Raw genomic sequence first — 19141 nt, forward strand, 5'->3', positions numbered from 1 at the left:
CAATTTTCCATGACTGCAATAATAGTAGTTGTAGAGTATTATTGACTCAGAGTTTATAATCAACTACATAAATAGATCTGTAAATCCAAGTTTATATATAGAATTAGTTAAAGAGCAAAAAAGCACAATACTATGACTGGAACAATACACAAATAACCAACATATAGAAGAGAGAAGCTTATGACAATGTTAGCTCCAACTTGGACAATTTACAAGTCACAGTGTGACTTGTAAATTATCCAAGTCGGACTGAAATGTTGGCCTAAGCATCTCTCTCTTATGTGTGGGTTATTTGTGTATAAAATTAGTTGACTAAATCAACATCAAGAACATTCTGCTACTAGTATTATTATATTGCCATTAGAGTGCTAAACCCACAGAGGTGATAGTTCCTGGAGAATTGAAGGACATTAAATTTTATCCTAGGATGATGAGGATATCTTCAGTTGGGTTAGATCAAGATCCCTTTACCTCCATCACAGCACCTCCCTCCCCTCCCCCAATAAAGAAATATTATGTTAGCAATGTTGATATTCTTGTATAGGGTGTTAGGCTCCATAGTTGTTTCGATGCTCGCATGTCCTCGTGTTCTACTGGTTAACTTTCTTAATGCTCTTCTGCTATTTCTATATTTTTCATTTTATTGATAGTTATAGTTTATAGATGTTTTAGTTTGTTATTGGTTTCAATTTATATGTACACAAGTATTTTGCTGTCATAAGGTATGATGTATAGATGTAAATTATCAGCTTTTGGGAAAATATTGTTTATAATTAATGTGAAGTAATTTTTACATATTGCCGTAGTAACGTCATTTTGAAAACACATACATATCTTGACATTATATTGTATGAAGAATTAGACACATGTGCAACATCTGAGTAACTTTTTTGTGGAAACGTTTAGCCAACCAGTGGCTTCCTCAGTCCAGTAGAGAATGGTTGAAGATTGGAAGGAGTTTGAGGTAATCAGTTCCTCAGCCTTCTTAAAGAATAAAAAGGCAAAATACCATGACTGGAATAATACATAAATAACCCGCACATAGGAGAATGAACCCTATGATGATGTTTTGGTCTGACTTGGACCGTTAACTAGTCACACACAAACATGAAGGGAAGAGAGCCATTAATTGCTTAGGTATGGAATAACTGAAGATCTTGAAAAAAGAACACAAGAGGCAAAAATGCAGATAGACCATCCCATATAACAAGGGAACTTGAAAAAGACGAATCACAACAAAAGTTCATTTATTTAGAGAACAAAAGATAAATGTATTGAAGGATAGAAAGTGACTGCTTGGATTACAAGAACTTTTAAAGAACACATCAGACCTATAGTTATAATCTTCAAACCACTGGGTCTCATGTTCTTGAGAACAATGTGTGGTGTGAATATTGTCCAGAGAACTTCAAGAAAGAAAATTGAAAGACAGTGAGAGGGCGAACTGAGAGGATAGAGCAGAATAAGATGACTAAGAGAATATGTAAATCAAGGATGAAAGGAAGGATGGGTAAGCATTGTCTTGGGAAGAGTTGGAGGAAAGATGGAGAAGTTTTAAGTGCTAGGGGCTTGAACATCCAACACGCTTGTGTGAGCACGTTAGACTGGAGTGGAGACACATGGTTTTCATGACTTCAGGTGCTGTTGGAGTGTGAGCCAGGTAACAAATATGAAGAGATTCAGGGAAATCAGTTAACTAGACTTGAGTCCTAGAGGTGGGAAGTACAGTGGATATGAGCATCTTTCTAGCAACACAACAGTTGAATAAATGGTGAATGTGTTTCCTGTTTTTTCTGCAAGTGACTTTGGTGGGAGATGGCCAGTGTGTAATAAATATTATAATTACTCCCCGCCGGGGAGCTGGACAAAATATTCGAGATGTAGCTCTGAGTTACCTATGTTGTTTTACCTTCCATTGTATTTTTGTGAATGTTTGGCCAATGTATTTTGTCTTTAAATAAAACATACTTGAAATATAAGGGGTGGTAGGAGAAAATTTTCAAACAGCTTCAGGGAGAACCTTGAGTTTTCCCTGAAGCAAGTTTATTCTTTTCTCTGAGGATGAGGGTCCCTAGGACAGTTCTAGAGGTGGTACCTCCCTATAATATATATATACATGTATATATATATATATATATATATATATATATATATATATATATATATATATATATATATATATATATATATATATATATATATATATATATATATATAATAAATATAATTACACAACACAAACACACACACACATGGTTCTTGAAGCCAGGAGAGAGAGTGGACCTAGCCAGAAATTGTGACGAGTACATGTAGGTAAACACACACACACACACACACACACACACACACACACACACACACACACACACACACACACACACACACACACACACACACACACACACACACACACACGCACACACACACATGCACACACAGTATAGTACTGTATTTACATGATATACATAATTTTAAAAGTTTTAATTTATGAAGAAAAATTGCAGCCATTGAGGTTGAGTGAAGCATTCAATAAGCGGCAGAGATCACACCACTGCCGGTGATCCCACTTGACTTCTTACACGTGTAAGTGAATCTCTTAAGTGAATTTATTATCATCATTTTCTACTATACTGTTAACTTATTCATTAAAAATAATAACTTTTAAGTTCCCTTATCTAACGTACCATCTTGATACATCTTGTTGCGTTCACTTCCAGTATTGTTGTTGTCGTGTTTTGCACGTGTTGGTCACCACGACATCGCATGTTGTGATACTGGTGTTAGTAATGTGTGTGTACACATTGCACGGTCGTATTCAACTGCATTTTGCATGAATGAACTTGCTTTCCTGAGCACCATAACAACATTACATTTTCTTACTGTAGCGATTATCTTCTTGAGTCGTTGTCCATGTCATTGTTATATTGTAAATAACTCTTGAACTGGTAACTGTTATGTAACACTTATATAGTACCATGCTGCAGTCTTAAACTAGCTGAAATATATTAAGGCTTTTTATCCTATTGAATAGTACATGAGAGGGTCCTCCCCCCCCCCCCTTGCAACTTGTGACCACAATAAGTTAAAAACATCTGCTTTTTATAAATGGGTTATTTTGGAAAAAATTAATGTTTTTACACTCACCAAGATGCAACAGGACTCACAAAGTCGTAATAATATGTTTGCAAATAGATCAGGGAACGGGTGGGTCTTGAACCCACAGTAACTGGTAAAACTCACAGGCAAGTGCATTAACACACTGACCTGTGAGTTTTGCCACTCATTTGCCATGGGTTCAAACCCCATTTGGTCCATGATACACAGTAGAAGCGTGTTTGAAACCCTTTGTACCATCGCTAATCTGGCATCATTAGGACCTGTAGGGTGCCACATTAGTGATTTTGCTGGATCACAGAGAAGTTAGGCTAGAATACACTTAAGCCAACAGCGAGGTCTTCATGGAAAATGATTGTGCTGAAATGTTTTGTTTGGTTGCAGTATGGTACACTTACATTTATGTGAAAGCAATTTTTTTGTATATCAGATAAAAGCTAAATCTTTTTGAGATCATAGTTAAGTCTCTAATAAAAGTCCTTTATATAATGCAATATATTATAATTTTTTTTTTTTTTTTTTTTTTCAAGTCGGTCGTCTCCCACCGAGGCAGGGTGACCCAAAAAAGAAAGAAAATCCCCAAAAAAGAAAATGCTTTCATCATCATTCAACACTTTCACCACACTCACACATTATCACTGTTTTTGCAGAGGTGCTCAGAATACAACAGTCTAGAAGCATACACATATGAAGATACACAACATATCCCTCCAAACTGCCAATATATTATAAATATGATTGAAAAAGTACAATAAAAATTGAACAGAATGTGTTGTGAAAGCCTTTCCATGCACTGTTAAATTTTGGATATGCTTTTCAATTGTAATTACAAAATTGTACTATAGAGAGGAGTTTTATGACGGAGATGACTGCACTGTAAGCTTGGTGACTTTGCCTTAATTCTAACCATTATTATTATTGCAGTTTAATATATTGATAATGAATATGGGTTTTTTTAATGTCTTATACATTCAAAATATATCTGGAAGAAATTAATTCACCACCAAGACAGATATATTATGAGGTCTTATTGAATTTCTAAGTTTAACTCTACTATACCAGTTCATTTGTTAGAATCATTTATATTTTGCTGATGGCTTCACAAGAGGTGTTGTGTTCTGTACAGATCTCATACATGTAATATGTAGGTTTAATTCGAAATAATAAGTATCTAATGTAGCATTTTCTTTTTTCTGAACTTTAAGTAATGAATAAAACAGTTACTTGAACTAAATTTTATACATTCAACGAATTTATAGCTGTGGTAAATATAATTTCAAATTTCAAAATTATCTACTTTCAAATGCTATAAATGCATAACAGAAATGCCTGCAATAATATCTGATATTTCCCTACAACAGAAAATATATACCGACTTCGAGCTACAAGGAATCATGGAGGAGAAATTGAACACCAAAACTTATCAGACAATAAGTCAGAGAATGACGACTGAAGAGGCTGCTTGCGCACTCATCGAGGGCAGCAGACGAGCCGATGAAGAGTGAGTTCTCTTCTAGTATTATACTACTGTTTCTGCATGCTAGTTTCTACTCACTATCTTCTCCTTAACTCAAAAAGTAACCCTTTTAACATATGGCCATATTTTAATCATGTTCAGATTATGGCAAAGCTAGTAACTTTCAATACTCAATAATAACCCAGATGGAGACAGAAACGCAGTAGATTGATCTGTATATTTCAACCATCTTCTGGGATCCTCACCTGCTGAAGAGGAACCCAGAAGGGGGTTGACATATACAGATCAGTCAACCTCCTGTGTTTGTCTCCATGTGGGTTATTATTGACTATTGTCAAGCATTCATTACACTTTAGTTAGCTTTCCACATATAAATAAAAGCTGATTTCAACATTGCATTGCTATTGTTAGTGCCATGAAAAATCTACATATGCTTTTAGAGATTTTCTTTGAAAATGAGCATTACAGTGGACCCCCGGTTTACGATATTATTTCATTCCAGAAGTATGTTCAGGTGCCAGTACTGACCGAAATTGTTCCCATAAGGAATATTGTGAATTAGATTAGTCCATTTCAGACCCCCAAACATACACGTACAAATGCACTTACATAAATACACTTACATAATTGGTCGCATTGGGAGCTGATCGTAAACCGGGGGTCCACTGTATTTGTCAGTTACTTTATCAAGAAATATTTTACACTTCCATTACACACAACACTGATGCATGTAAATACTATTCTTTCATTTGTTTCATCAGACAAAATTCATCTTTAGCATTTAACAATTGAAAATTTTTCATCAGACAATGTAATTTTAATTTAAAAAGTTTGAGCTCAAAGATCCATATTTTTGTTTATCTGCTTCTCTTTCTCTATAATATACAGATTAATGCATCTCACTTTATCCTCGGCATTATCTTATTATGGTGAATAAGACATGTGCGATACCTGGGTAACTATTTCTGAAATGTTTTACCTGCGTAGCAAGCTTCTTCAGTTAACTTCAGTGGCTGCTTTCATATTGGAGACATTGGAAGTACAGTGGACCCCCGGTTAACAATATTTTTTCATTCCAGAAGTATGTTCAGGTGCCAGTACTGACCGAATTTGTTCCCATAAGGAATATTGTGAAGTAGATTAGTCCATATCAGACCCCCAAACATACACGTACAAACGCACTTACATAAATACACTTACATAATTGGTCACATTGGGAGGTGATCGTTAAGCGGGGGTCCACTGTAGAGGAGAGGTAATTTTAAGGTCTTCTGTCCCGTAGCCTTAAAGAACTGATAGCTATTCAATCCCTTAGCCTTGGCCACAATGTTCAACTAAAGGAACATGCTGCATAGGTAAAACTTTTTGCTACTAATGATACCCAAGTGTTCCACATGCCTTATTCATCAGCATGTCAGTATTGTATACTGTTAATACAGTGGACCCCCGGTTAACGATATTTTTTCACTCCAGAAGTATGTTCAGGTGCCAGTACTGACCAAATTTGTTCCCATAAGAAATATTGTGAAGTAGATTAGTCCATTTCAGACCCCCAAACATACACATACAAACGCACTTACATAAATACACTTATATAATTGGTCACATTCGGAGGTAATCGTTATGCGGGGGTCCACTGTACATTGATACCATCTTATCAGATGCAGAGATCTTCGGCTCACTACATCTCTCTCATCAAGACTTGCACAATTCCTTTCTTCCTGCCTTGCCACCCCAGAAACTCGATGCATTATCCACCCACTCACTCCCTAACCCCAACATATATATAAGCATTCAGTTAGTTATTGACTGTTACTCTCAAGTTAGGCTTAAGTTTGCCTAAAATGCTCTGCATACTAAGGGGCTTTCTACATGCATACCTAAGTGTTACCCATCTGGAGTATATCTGGAGGGGGTTTTGGGGATCAATGCTCCCTGCAGTGCAGTTCATGACCAGGCCTTGTGGTGGATCAGGGCCTGATCAACCAGTCTGTTACTGCAGACCACATGTAAACCAATGTAGCCACATTAACTAGCCACACAGTGTTGGCTACTTAATGATCCAAGTTGGACTGAAACATCATCATAAGTTTTTTTCTCCTATGTGTCGGTTAATTGGTATAGTTCCAATCACAGTATTGTACATTTTTACTCTTTTTTCTTGAAAGTAGCCTTTCACTTTTCTTATATCATGGCATCAGCTCAGGAGAGCTACAGAGAGCTTATACACTGCTCTCCTGGGCTACAAAAATCACTTTGCACACTACAAAACAATGACTGTTTTAACCTGTAAACGGTCCAAACGTATATATACGTTTTTTCAACATTTAAAAGTATGTAAAAAAAGTAGATCTTCTTTTTGTTTTTTTACATTTGAAAATGTGTAAAAAAAACTTTGATCTTCTTTTTTTTTGTTATATTTGAAAATATGTAAAAAAAGTAGATCTTCTTTTTGTTTTTTTACATTTGAAAATGTGTAAAAAAAACTTTGATCTTCCTTTTTTTTTGTTATATTTGAAAATATGTAAAAAAAAAAAGTAGATTTACTTTTGTAGCACTACACATGTGAACGTAGATCTGCTTGGACCGTTTACGGGTTAAATAAAATGACTATTCAACACAACGACTATATTTAAGACAGTAATATTTATAGAATATTGTTTTACGCTAAATAAAGCAGTTGAGTCATGGTAGGTGTGTAGCAGTAATTCAACTTTCAAGTTCACTCTGATAAGGTCTAAAATTGAATCACTATGTCATCACATTCTCCTATAACTTTACAGTGACATGTAAATTCTTCCTGCATTAACAGAATACAATTACAAATGCTACTCACACATACAACACAGTATTAAAAATATTTCTAAAGGTGGATAAGCAGAAGCGTAGATGGTAGAGCGTCGGACTGTCAATTTATGGACCACAGTTTGTGTGCCTCGTCCATCCTTCTGGTTATTCATTACTTGTGGTTTTTAAACTACTACTTATTAAGTAAGCAATTTGGTGCGGTTGTTCACCAGATCAACAGCCAATTACTCTAAATACTCATTTTAAAGGCTGGGTAATGCCTCAAGTAGCAGTCAAATCATTTTTAATAGCTGCCATGATATTCATCATCACATCATCTGATATGATGACAAGCATCATATCAGATATGATATTCATCAGAATATTCATTAGAATATTCATCAGAATATTCATCAGAATATTCAATATAAACGAGTTGTTATAGATATTTGAATAAAACAAAAATGACATGTCATATATTTTTTACAGTCAGAAAGTATCAATACTTTTTTACATTAGGTATTGCTGCTTTTAATATAGCATTTAAGAATAAATTTAAGCCTTTATTATACTGTATATTAATCAGAGATAATTGCTAATAAGCTTTCTTTCTTCTCCCATCCTTGCATGCAATGCACAGTAATCAATCGTATGTATTTTTCCACTCGTTCGCAGCATTATTTATCTTTGGCGCATGGTGTTTATGTCATGGTAACAGAGTACAGTAGTCCCCCCATATCTGCGGGGGATACGTTCCATGGATACCCAAAATGGCAGATAATAGTTAACCCTATATATAAGTCAATTTTTATTTACATACATACCTATGATAAAGTTTAATTGGTAAATTACATACCTTAAGTTGAGAATTAGCACTTTTTCCCTGATTTGAAGAACTGCCACCATCAATACTTTTGCACGGAGGAGGCGCAGTAAACTGGAGAACTGGAACCATGGAAACCAAATCCGCAGATACAGGTGTTCTACTGTATTAGATTCCTTTTGTAAGAACTGTATTAAGCAGTGTGTATTATAGGTCCTCAAAATGTATAAATTGATACGAATAAGGTACGTTGACGATGCTGAATTCTACCCAGACAGTATCAGCAGGTGCTTAATGATGCCAGTGTGGTATTATGTTTGTTCAGGGACTAAACACTATATTTTATCAGAAGCTTATTGCACTGTCACAAAAATCAGTAGCTTTGCTAAAACACTTATTTGTATTGTAAGTAATGATAAATTCCAAACAGAGGACAAGTATGTGCATACGTGTGTGTGTGTGTGTGTGTGTGTGCATGCATGTGTGTCCACATGCATGCATGCATACAAGCATGAGTGTGTGTGTGAATGCTTTTCCATGTAGGAAATAAAGAAATTTAACCCATCATTGTAACTTAGACAGTTTTTATATACTGGATGATTTGAGTTCTTATGGGAGAGTAAATACCTTGGTGATCTAGTTTGGTATATTTTAGGATACAACTGGGTTAGGGTTAGGTAAGATTTGCCAGGAAACAGAACAAATGTTTCCTGACACGGGTCTTAGTCAGATGATGACCCATTGTTGGAGCTTTTGGTCATCTGACCGAGGCCTTCTGCTGGATTACCGGTCTACCCCTTTAAAAAAATATGGTCAGTTATAACATATTTAGGATACAGCATTACGCATCATGTCAGGCAGACAAATTAGAACTAAAACTACTTGATACTAATAGGTGACTTATACAATCATAGTTTACTCACAGGTGATAGATTTATCAGTACATAAATTTAGGGTTAAGAATTAATCTAAGTTTGCCCAAAATGCCTAGCCATGCTAGGTGTTCTAGTGGCCCCCTCTGTAATTAGTATTTTATTACATGTAAACCACACAATAACCAAAATCTGTAAACCCCGCATTGTAATCCTTATAGAGAATAAACTTTGATTTGATTTGATTTGATTAGTATACCTGAAGTGTACCTGGAGGGTGTTTGGGGGTCAATGCCCCCGTGGCGCAGTCCATGACCAGGCCTCATGGTGGACCGGGGTCTGATCAATCAGGCTGTTACTCCAGCCTGCATGTACACCATAGATATGGAATTTTGCATGGGATATTTTGTGTAATACATAATTGTTAATTCTTTGCATTTGTATTCTAACACATGCAGTATAAATTTCAGAATAAAATACTGTATTTAAATTCACTGTGCAGGAGTAAGTTAATAGAGTATATGATAAGAGGTCAGGCCAGATTATCAGGCATACCATGAGGCCTGATCACCCACCGGGCCGCGGGGGGGGGGCGTTGACCCCTGGAACTCTCTCCAGGTATCTCCAGGTATACGTGGTGAACGCTTTCATATATGGTTATTTTGTGCTACACATTTCTTGCTGGTGTATTACACATTTATGTACCAAATCAAACTAGATCACTAAACACACACATACGAGAAGAACTTGTGATGACGTTTTAGTCCGACTTGAACCATTAACCCGTAAACGGTCCAAGCAGATCTACGTTCACATGTGTAGTGCTACAAAAGTAGATCTACGTTTTTTTACATATTTTCAAATGTAAAAAAACAAAAAAGATCTTTTTTTACATGCTTTCAAATGTTGAAAAAACGTATACAGTGGACCCCCGGTTAACGATATTTTTTCACTCCAGAAGTATGTTCAGGTGCCAGTACTGACCGAATTTGTTCCCATAAGGAATATTGTGAAGTAGATTAGTCCATTTCAGACCCCCAAACATACACGTACAAACGCACTTACATAAATACACTTACATAATTGGTCGCATTCGGAGGTAATCGTTATGCGGGGGTCCACTGTATATACGTTTGGACTGTTTACGGGTTAATTAGTTAATGGGCCAAGTTAGACCAAAACAAAAAAACGTCACAAGTTTCTTTTTCCTATGTTCGAGTTATTTGTGTATTTCAGTCCTTTTTGTTTTTTACTAAACAAGCAGTTGACGGATAATCAATGATCTGTACTTACATACTGCTCTGGATAGTTTATAACATATATTATTATAGATCAAGTACAGTAGTGTTTTGCCTAAGATTTGTTTAGTGATGTTATTCAACACTTATATGCAGAAATAGAATGATTATTACTGTGTTGACTAAAAAAATCTATACCGTGGCCTGAGGTTGGGTTGTGAGGGCAGAAGAAACCTTAAAACCAGTCACAGGTAGAGGCCATTTACCACAGTAGGAGTAGAATAAATAATTTATTCTTGTAAACTCTGTTGCCATCATTACTTTGCATTTCAAACTTTGTTGCAGTATTTTTTTTTTCATAGTAAACTTGGAAGTCTCTCACAAGTTACCCATAAGTTTGAGAGGAAACTTTAGATAAAATATCAGTCATTCTCAATCATTATCAAGTTATTTCAGTTTAGGAAAACTCAAAATTTTCTAAGCTTTCTGCAGAATTGTGGGTTAAATGTGAATTATTTCAGCCACAATATTTTGACTTCTATTCTTCTTGGAAATATATTACATATAGAAGTGAACTTAAACTGACCTTTGTATGAGTCAAGTACTTATAAATAACAGTTAAACCCAATAAAATATATTTTAAGCGACTAGAAAGATTAAGTTACGTAAAAGATAGTCAACATAATTAATGACATTAACCCTTAAACGGTCCAAACGTATATATATGTTTTTCATCATCTGAAAATGTGTAAAAAAAACTTTTATCAACATTTTTTTTTTTGTTATATTTGAGAATATGCAAAAAAAAGTAGATCTACTTTATTTTAACACATTTTCAAATGTAACAAAAAAAAATGTAGATAAAAGTTTTTTTTTATACGTTTTCAGATGTAAAACAAAAAAGAAGATCTACATTTTTTTTTACATACTTTCAGATGTTGAAAAACGTATATATACGTTTGGACCGTTTAAGGGTTAAGGGTTAATTCTGGTCTCAGTGGTCTTTTGTATATCCACATGACCTTGAGCTGCCATCCACAAGATTAATACGAAGTGCACAATAAACTATAAAAATACGAAGCACACAATAAGCTATAAAAATACGAAGTGCACAATAAACTATAAAAATACGAAGCACACAATAAACTATAAAAATACGAAGTGCACAATAAACTATAAAAATACGAAGCACACAATAAGCTATAAAAATACGAAGTGCACAATAAACTATAAAAATACGAAGCACACAATAAACTATAAAAATACGAAGTGCACAATAAACTATAAAAATACGAAGTGCACAATAAACTATAAAAATACGAAGTGCACAATAAACTATAAAAATACGAAGTGCACAATAAACTATAAAAATATGAAGCACACAATAAACTATAAAAATACGAAGTGCACAATAAACTATAAAAATACGAAGTGCACAATAAACTATAAAAATACGAAGTGCACAATAAACTATAAAAATACGAAGTGCACAATAAACTATAAAAATATAGAAAAATGTACCAAAAATTTATTGTATTATCTCCCTGCTCCATGAGCTTTGCCATGCCTCTTCTTAAAGCTATGTATGGATCCTGCCTTCACTACATCACTCTAGATTGTTTCACTTCCTGACAACTCTATAACTGAAGAAATACTTTCTAACACCCCTGTGGCTCATCTGAGTTCTCAGCTGTTTCCATCCTTAAGAGAGATTAAAATTATGATGATAAGTTTAAAAAACTCAATAATATAATATTTAAAAAAAAAAAACCATACCACGGATGGGGATAGAACCCGCGGTCAGAGAGTCTCTAAACTTCAGACCGTCACATTAGCCACTGGACCAGCTAGCCACAATAAGATTCATCCAACTAGAAATATACGTAGTTGGATGAATCTTATTGTGGCTAGCTGGTCCAGTGGCTAACGCGATGGTCTGGAGTTTTGAGACTCTCTGATCGTGGGTTCTATCCCCGTCCGTGGTATGGTTTGTTTGCAATCATGTCATTACGATTTCGTGATCAAGATACAATATTTAAATACAGTATAAAAAAAATTCATGAATGACGGTATTTTTAAGCATATTTCAGTCTTCGTAAAATCAGCAACATTATCATAGATGAGATTCTTATTTCTTTTTCAAGATCAATACCATAATAAAAGATTTATAGATCTTGCTAATGAAGTGGCTAGTTTATTGTGCATCCCATATCCATCCTGTGGATGGTAGTGCAAGAGCATATGGATACACAAAATGCTAGGAACTAGGTCCCGAAAAGGGTTAACTGGTACACTTCTGGATTTATATCTACAATTGACTTGCACACAGATAACTTGCACATAGTTAATAGTCCAAGTCAGTCTGAAACGTCTTCATAAGTTTCATTCCCTTATACATGCGGGTTATTTGTGTATTGTTCCAATCATGTACGGTGCTTTTTATTCTTTACAATTGATGTATCTGTTGCAAGTAAATACAAAATAAAACAAATAGCAATTTCTAAAAATTTTGATGGCTCCAGAATATACTTCACTAATGTCTGTCTACCTAGCATATATTTCCTCTGTACTGTACTATTGTATTTAAAATAATTTCACCTTTAGAATTGTCCCCTATTCTTCTCCTGATTGACCCCTCTTTTTTTCCCCTTTCCCCTCACCATCATAGCCTTCCTGAGGGGGCAGAAGGAGAGTAAGTAGTCATTATGGCAGATGCCTCACTGCATGATCACGCTTTTCTTTCTTTCTCTATAGATGTAGCTTGTGTAAAATATGTGTTTGAATTTACCATAAGCTATCTTATAAAGCTCCTCTCTATTTGTAAACACAGTGGAAAAAGCACATCCGAAATTGAATAGTATTGGCGGGGCCCCATTTATACAGCAGGATAGGTTCTGGGCTACTGTAGGGCCCTGCTTATACAGCAGGATAGGTTATGGGCTACTGTAGGGCCCTGCTTATAAAGCAAGATAGGTTATGGGCTACTGTAGGGCCCTGCTTATAAAGCAGGATAGGTTATGGGCTACTGTAGGGCCCTGTTTATAAAGCAGGATAGGTTATGGGCTACTGTAGGGCCCTGCTTATACAGCAGGATAGGTTATGGGCTACTGTAGGCCCTGCTTATAAAGCAGGATAGGTTATGGGCTACTGTAGGGCCCTGCTTATAAAGCAGGATAGGTTATGGGCTACTGTAGGGCCCTGCTTATACAGCAGGATAGGTTCTGGCCTACTGTAGGGCCCTGCTTATACAGCAGGATAGGTTCTGGCTCATGATTCAGGATACAGTGTTCGTCACAGAGCTCATGATTCAGAGTACAGTCTTCGTCACAGAGCCCATGATTCAGAGTACAGTGTTTGTCACAGAACCCATGATTCAGAGTACAGTCTTCATCACAAAGCCCATGATTCAGAGTACAGTCTTCGTCACAGAGCCCATGATTCAGAGTACAATGTTCATCACAGAGCCCATGATTCAGAGTACAGTGTTCATCACAGAGCCCATGATTCAGAGTACAGTGTTCGTCACAGAGCCCATGATTCAGAGTACAGTGTTCGTCACAGAGCCCATGATTCAGAGTACAGTGTTCATCACAGAGCCCATGATTCAGAGTACAGTGTTCGTCACAGAGCCCATGATTCAGAGTACAGTGTTCGTCACAGAGCCCATGATTCAGAGTACAGTCTTCGTCACAGAGCCCATGATTCAGAGTACAGTGTTCGTCACAGAGCCCATGATTCAGAGTACAGTGTTCGTCACAGAGCCCATGATTCAGAGTACAGTCTTCGTCACAGAGCCCATGATTCAGAGTACAGTGTTCGTCACAGAGCCCATGATTCAGAGTACAGTGTTCCCCATGATTCAGAGTACAATGTTCATCACAGAGCCCATGATTCAGAGTACAGTGTTCATCACAGAGCCCATGATTCAGAGTACAGTGTTCGTCACAGAGCCCATGATTCAGAGTACAATGTTCATCACAGAGCCCATGATTCAGAGTACAGTGTTCATCACAGAGCCCATGATTCAGAGTACAGTCTTCGTCACAGAGCCCATGATTCAGAATACAGTCTTCGTCACAGAGCCCATGATTCAGAGTGCAGTCTTCGTCACAGAGCCCATGATTCAGAGTACAGTGTTCGTCACAGAGCCCATGATTCAGAGTACAGTGTTTGTCACAGAGCCCATGATTCAGAGTACAATGTTCATCACAGAGCCCATGATTCAGAGTACAGTGTTCATCACAGAGCCCATGATTCAGAGTACAGTGTTTGTCACAGAGCCCATGATTCAGAGTACAATGTTCATCACAGAGCCCATGATTCAGAGTACAGTGTTCATCACAGAGACCATGATTCAGAGTACAGTGTTTGTCACAGAGCCCATGATTCAGAGTACAATGTTCATCACAGAGCCCATGATTCAGAGTACAGTGTTCATCACAGAGCCCATGATTCAGAGTACAGTCTTCGTCACAGAGCCCATGATTCAGAATACAGTCTTCGTCACAGAGCCCATGATTCAGAATACAGTGTTCGTCACAGAGCCCATGATTCAGAGTACAATGTTCATCACAGAGCCCATGATTCAGAGTACAGTGTTCATCACAGAGCCCATGATTCAGAGTACAGTCTTCGTCACAGAGCCCATGATTCAGAATACAGTCTTCGTCACAGAGCCCATGATTCAGAATACAGTCTTCGTCACAGAGCCCATGATTCAGAGTACAATGTTCATCACAGAGCCCATGATTCAGAGTACAGTCTTCGTCACAGAGCCCATGATTCAGAGTACAGTGTTCGTCACAGAGCCCATGATTCAGAGTACAGTGTTTGTCACAGAGCCCATGATTCAGAGTACAGTATTTGTCACAGAGCCCATGATTCAGAGTACAGTCTTCGTCACAGAGCCCATGATTCAGAATACAGTCTTCGTCACAGAGCCCATGATTCAGAATACAGTCTTCGTCACAGAGCCCATGATTCAGAGTACAATGTTCATCACAGAGCCCATGATTCAGAGTACAGTCTTCGTCACAGAGCCCATGATTCAGAGTACAGTGTTCATCACAGAGCCCATGATTCAGAGTACAGTGTTTGTCACAGAGCCCATGATTCAGAGTACAGTATTTGTCACAGAGCCCATGATTCAGAGTACAGTCTTCATCACAGAGCCCATGATTCAGAATACAGTCTTCGTCTCAGAGCCCATGATTCAGAATACAGTCTTCGTCACAGAGCCCATGATTCAGAGTACAATGTTCATCACAGAGCCCATGATTCAGAGTACAGTCTTCGTCACAGAGCCCATGATTCAGAGTACAGTGTTCGTCACAGAGCCCATGATTCAGAGTACAGTGTTTGTCACAGAGCCCATGATTCAGAGTACAGTATTTGTCACAGAGCCCATGATTCAGAGTACAGTCTTCGTCACAGAGCCCATGATTCAGAGTACAATGTTCATCACAGAGCCCATGATTCAGAGTACAGTCTTCGTCACAGAGCCCATGATTCAGAGTACAGTGTTTGTCACAGAGCCCATGATTCAGAGTACAGTATTTGTCACAGAGCCCATGATTCAGAGTACAGTCTTCGTCACAGAGCCCATGATTCAGAATACAGTCTTCGTCACAGAGCCCATGATTCAGAATACAGTCTTCGTCACAGAGCCCATGATTCAGAATACAGTCTTCGTCACAGAGCCCATGATTCAGAGTACAGTGTTTGTCTCCATTCGTGTATGAAAACCAGACATTATACAATATGTGAAGTTTAATATGCAGACATTACTCATACTGCATGCAAAAAATCTGCATTTTAGTGCATGGAATTCATGTACAGTACCATGGAAAATATGTGTTTGTATAAATTATCTTTCTTGATGCTTTATTATAACCAATAGACATCAAATGTTTTAAAAGCAATCATTGTATTAATGTAAGGGTATTCTTCACCATTTTAGGAAAAAGGTAACTCATTATAGCCTTGAAACCACATATGTACCAGTGGATCAGTTATGATCTGGTTTAACCCTTAAATTGTCCAAACGTAGATCTACGTTCACTCGTGTAGCACTCTGAACGTAGATCTACTTTTTTTTACATTTGAAAGCATGTAAAATAAAACTTAGATCTACGTTCGGACAGTTTAAGGGTTAAGGTGATGAATGTTTATTCTATGTCCTCTCTCTTTCTGACTACAGTAAACTCTCTTATAAAGCTCTTTTATATAAACAAAAAAGGTAAACTGTTTCTGTAAAGTGGAGTGCAGCATATTATACAGTTAACATGATTAACATATATACACTACAGCCTCTTCTCACTTAGTAACGTACTCATTTACCGATGACTTGGACTTACGACGGGTTCTCTGACCAGTATGCATACCTAAATAATGTATATTAGAACTGACATTAAAGCAATATCAAAGATGGTTGACATAAACCCACTACCCTTATAGTATGTTCCTCGTTTAGCGATGAATTAGTTTACCATCGTGGTATTAGGATTGGAACTCCATCATAAAGTGAGGAGAGGCTGTACTTTATAAAAAGACTTTTACTTATGCATTTTGGGCAACCTTAAAGCTAAGTTTGAAGTATTGTAATGTTTTTGCAATTGTGATTGAAAAAATACATTGAAATTTGAATGGCGTGAGGCATACACTGTTCAATTTTCAATTAATTTTTTCAATCTCATTCACAAAACTTTATGAAAGAACTTACTGTATATAAACATGATAGCCTTTCTTCTTTTACTGAATATATTTCATTAGTCTACGTTTATATTTTTATGGATAACTTCAAGTAACTCCCTGTAAATGCTAACATCCATGATATTATATATATTATATATTTGGGTTTTTCTTTCTTTTCAGGTCACCCTGCCTTGGTGGGAAATGGCCGACGTGTTAAATATATATGTATGTATGTGTGTATATATATATATATATATATATATATATATATATATATATATATATATATATATATCTTTCTTTCAACACACCGGCCGTATCCCACCGAGGCGGGGTGGCCCAAAAGGAAAAACGAAAGTTTCTCCTTTTACATTTAGTAATATATACAGGAGAAGAGGTTACTAGCCCCTTGCTCCCGGCATTTTAGTCGCCTCTTACAACACGCATGGCTTACGGAGGAAGAATTCTGTTCCACTTCCCCATGGAGATAAGAGGAAATAAACAAGAATAAGAACTAGAAAGAAAATAGAAGAAAACCCAGAGGGGTGTGTATATATGTGCTTGTACATGTATGTGTAGTGTGACCTAAGTGTAAGTAGAAGTAGCAAGACGTACCTGAAATCTTGCATGTTCATGAGACAGAAAAAAGGACACCAGCAATCCTACCATCATGTAAAACAATTACAGGCTTTCGTTTTACACTCACTTGGCAGGACGGTAGTACCTCCCTGGGCGATTGCTGTCTACCAACCTACTACCTAGGATATATACATATATATGTATATATATATATATATATATATATATATATATATATATATATATATTTTTTTTTTTTTTTTTTTTTTATATCACACTGGCCGATTCCCACCAAGGCAGGGTGGCCCGAAAAAGAAAAACTTTCACTATCATTCACTCCATCACTGTCTTGCCAGAAGGGTGCTTTACACTACAGTTTTTAAACTGCAACATTAACACCCCTCCTTCAGAGTGCAGGCACTGTACTTCCCATCTCCAGGACTCAAGTCCGGCCTGCCGGTTTCCCTGAACCCCTTCATAAATGTTACTTTGCTCACACTCCAACAGCACGTCAAGTATTAAAAACCATTCGTCTCCATTCACTCCTATCAAACACGCTCACGCACGCCTGCTGGAAGTCCAAGCCCCTCGCACACAAAACCTCCTTTACCCCCTCCCTCCAACCTTTCCTAGGCCGACCCCTACCCCGCCTTCCTTCCACTACAGACTGATACACTCTTGAAGTCATTCTGTTTCGCTCCATTCTCTCTACATGTCCAAACCACCTCAGCAACCGTTCCTCAGCCCTCTCGACAACAGTTTTGGTAATCCCGCACCTCCTCCTAACTTCCAAACTACGAATTCTCTGCATTATATTCACACCACATATTGCCCTCAGACATGACATCTCCACTGCCTCCAGCCTTCTCCTCGCTGCAACATTCATCACCCATGCTTCACACCCATATAAGAGTGTTGGTAAAACTATACAGTGGACCCCCGCATAACGATGGCATCACATAGCGATTTTTCCGCATACCGATTACTTTTATCGCAAAATTTTTGCCGCGCATACCGATTAAAAACCCGCTTACCGATTTTCGTCCGAGACGCGTCCAATGTGCCCTCACATGTGCCGGCCGTCCCATTGTTTACCAGCCAGCCTCCGCGGTAACATCCAAGCATACACTCGGAATATTTCGTATTATTACAGTGTTTTCGGTGCTGTTTCTGGAAAATAAGTGACCATGGGCCCCAAGAAAGCTTCTAGTGCCAACCCTGTGGTAAAAAGGGTGAGAATTAGTATGGAAATTAAGAAAGATTTTGAAGGGTTTGGGGCTAACCCTGAGAAGCCTATGCCAGTTGTGGAATCCATTGTGCCTACTTCAAAGATTAAGGAAATGTGTGCACAGTGGGTTGAACTGCAAACCTTTATAGATGAAAATCACCCTGACACAGCTGTTGCAAGCCGTGCTGGTGACTATTTCAATGACAATGTTATGGCCCATTTTAGGAAAGTCTTGAAGGAACGGGAGGTACAGAGCTCTATGGACAGATTTGTTGTGCGACAGAGGTCCAGTGACTCTCAAGCTGGTCCTAGTGGCATTAAAAGAAGAAG

General features: G+C 37.3%; 1 protein-coding gene across 19 annotated transcripts in view; it reads left to right on the forward strand.

Moving 5' to 3' along the window:
• Positions 1–19141, forward strand: part of Cadps (calcium-dependent secretion activator 1) — a 445541-nt gene that overhangs the window by 416656 nt on the left and 9744 nt on the right. For 18 of the 19 annotated variants that reach the window (XM_070104970.1, XM_070104972.1, XM_070104974.1 and 15 more), the window contains 2 exons: positions 4476–4615; positions 12980–13003. In XM_070104970.1, the coding sequence (XP_069961071.1) occupies positions 4476–4615; positions 12980–13003 (164 nt within the window). The remainder of the gene's footprint in view (positions 1–4475; positions 4616–12979; positions 13004–19141) is intronic. The other variant, XM_070104977.1, reaches the window with a different exon arrangement.

Source organism: Cherax quadricarinatus, chromosome 96 (genome assembly GCF_038502225.1).
Source record: "Cherax quadricarinatus isolate ZL_2023a chromosome 96, ASM3850222v1, whole genome shotgun sequence".
Taxonomy (NCBI): Eukaryota; Metazoa; Arthropoda; class Malacostraca; order Decapoda; family Parastacidae; genus Cherax; species Cherax quadricarinatus.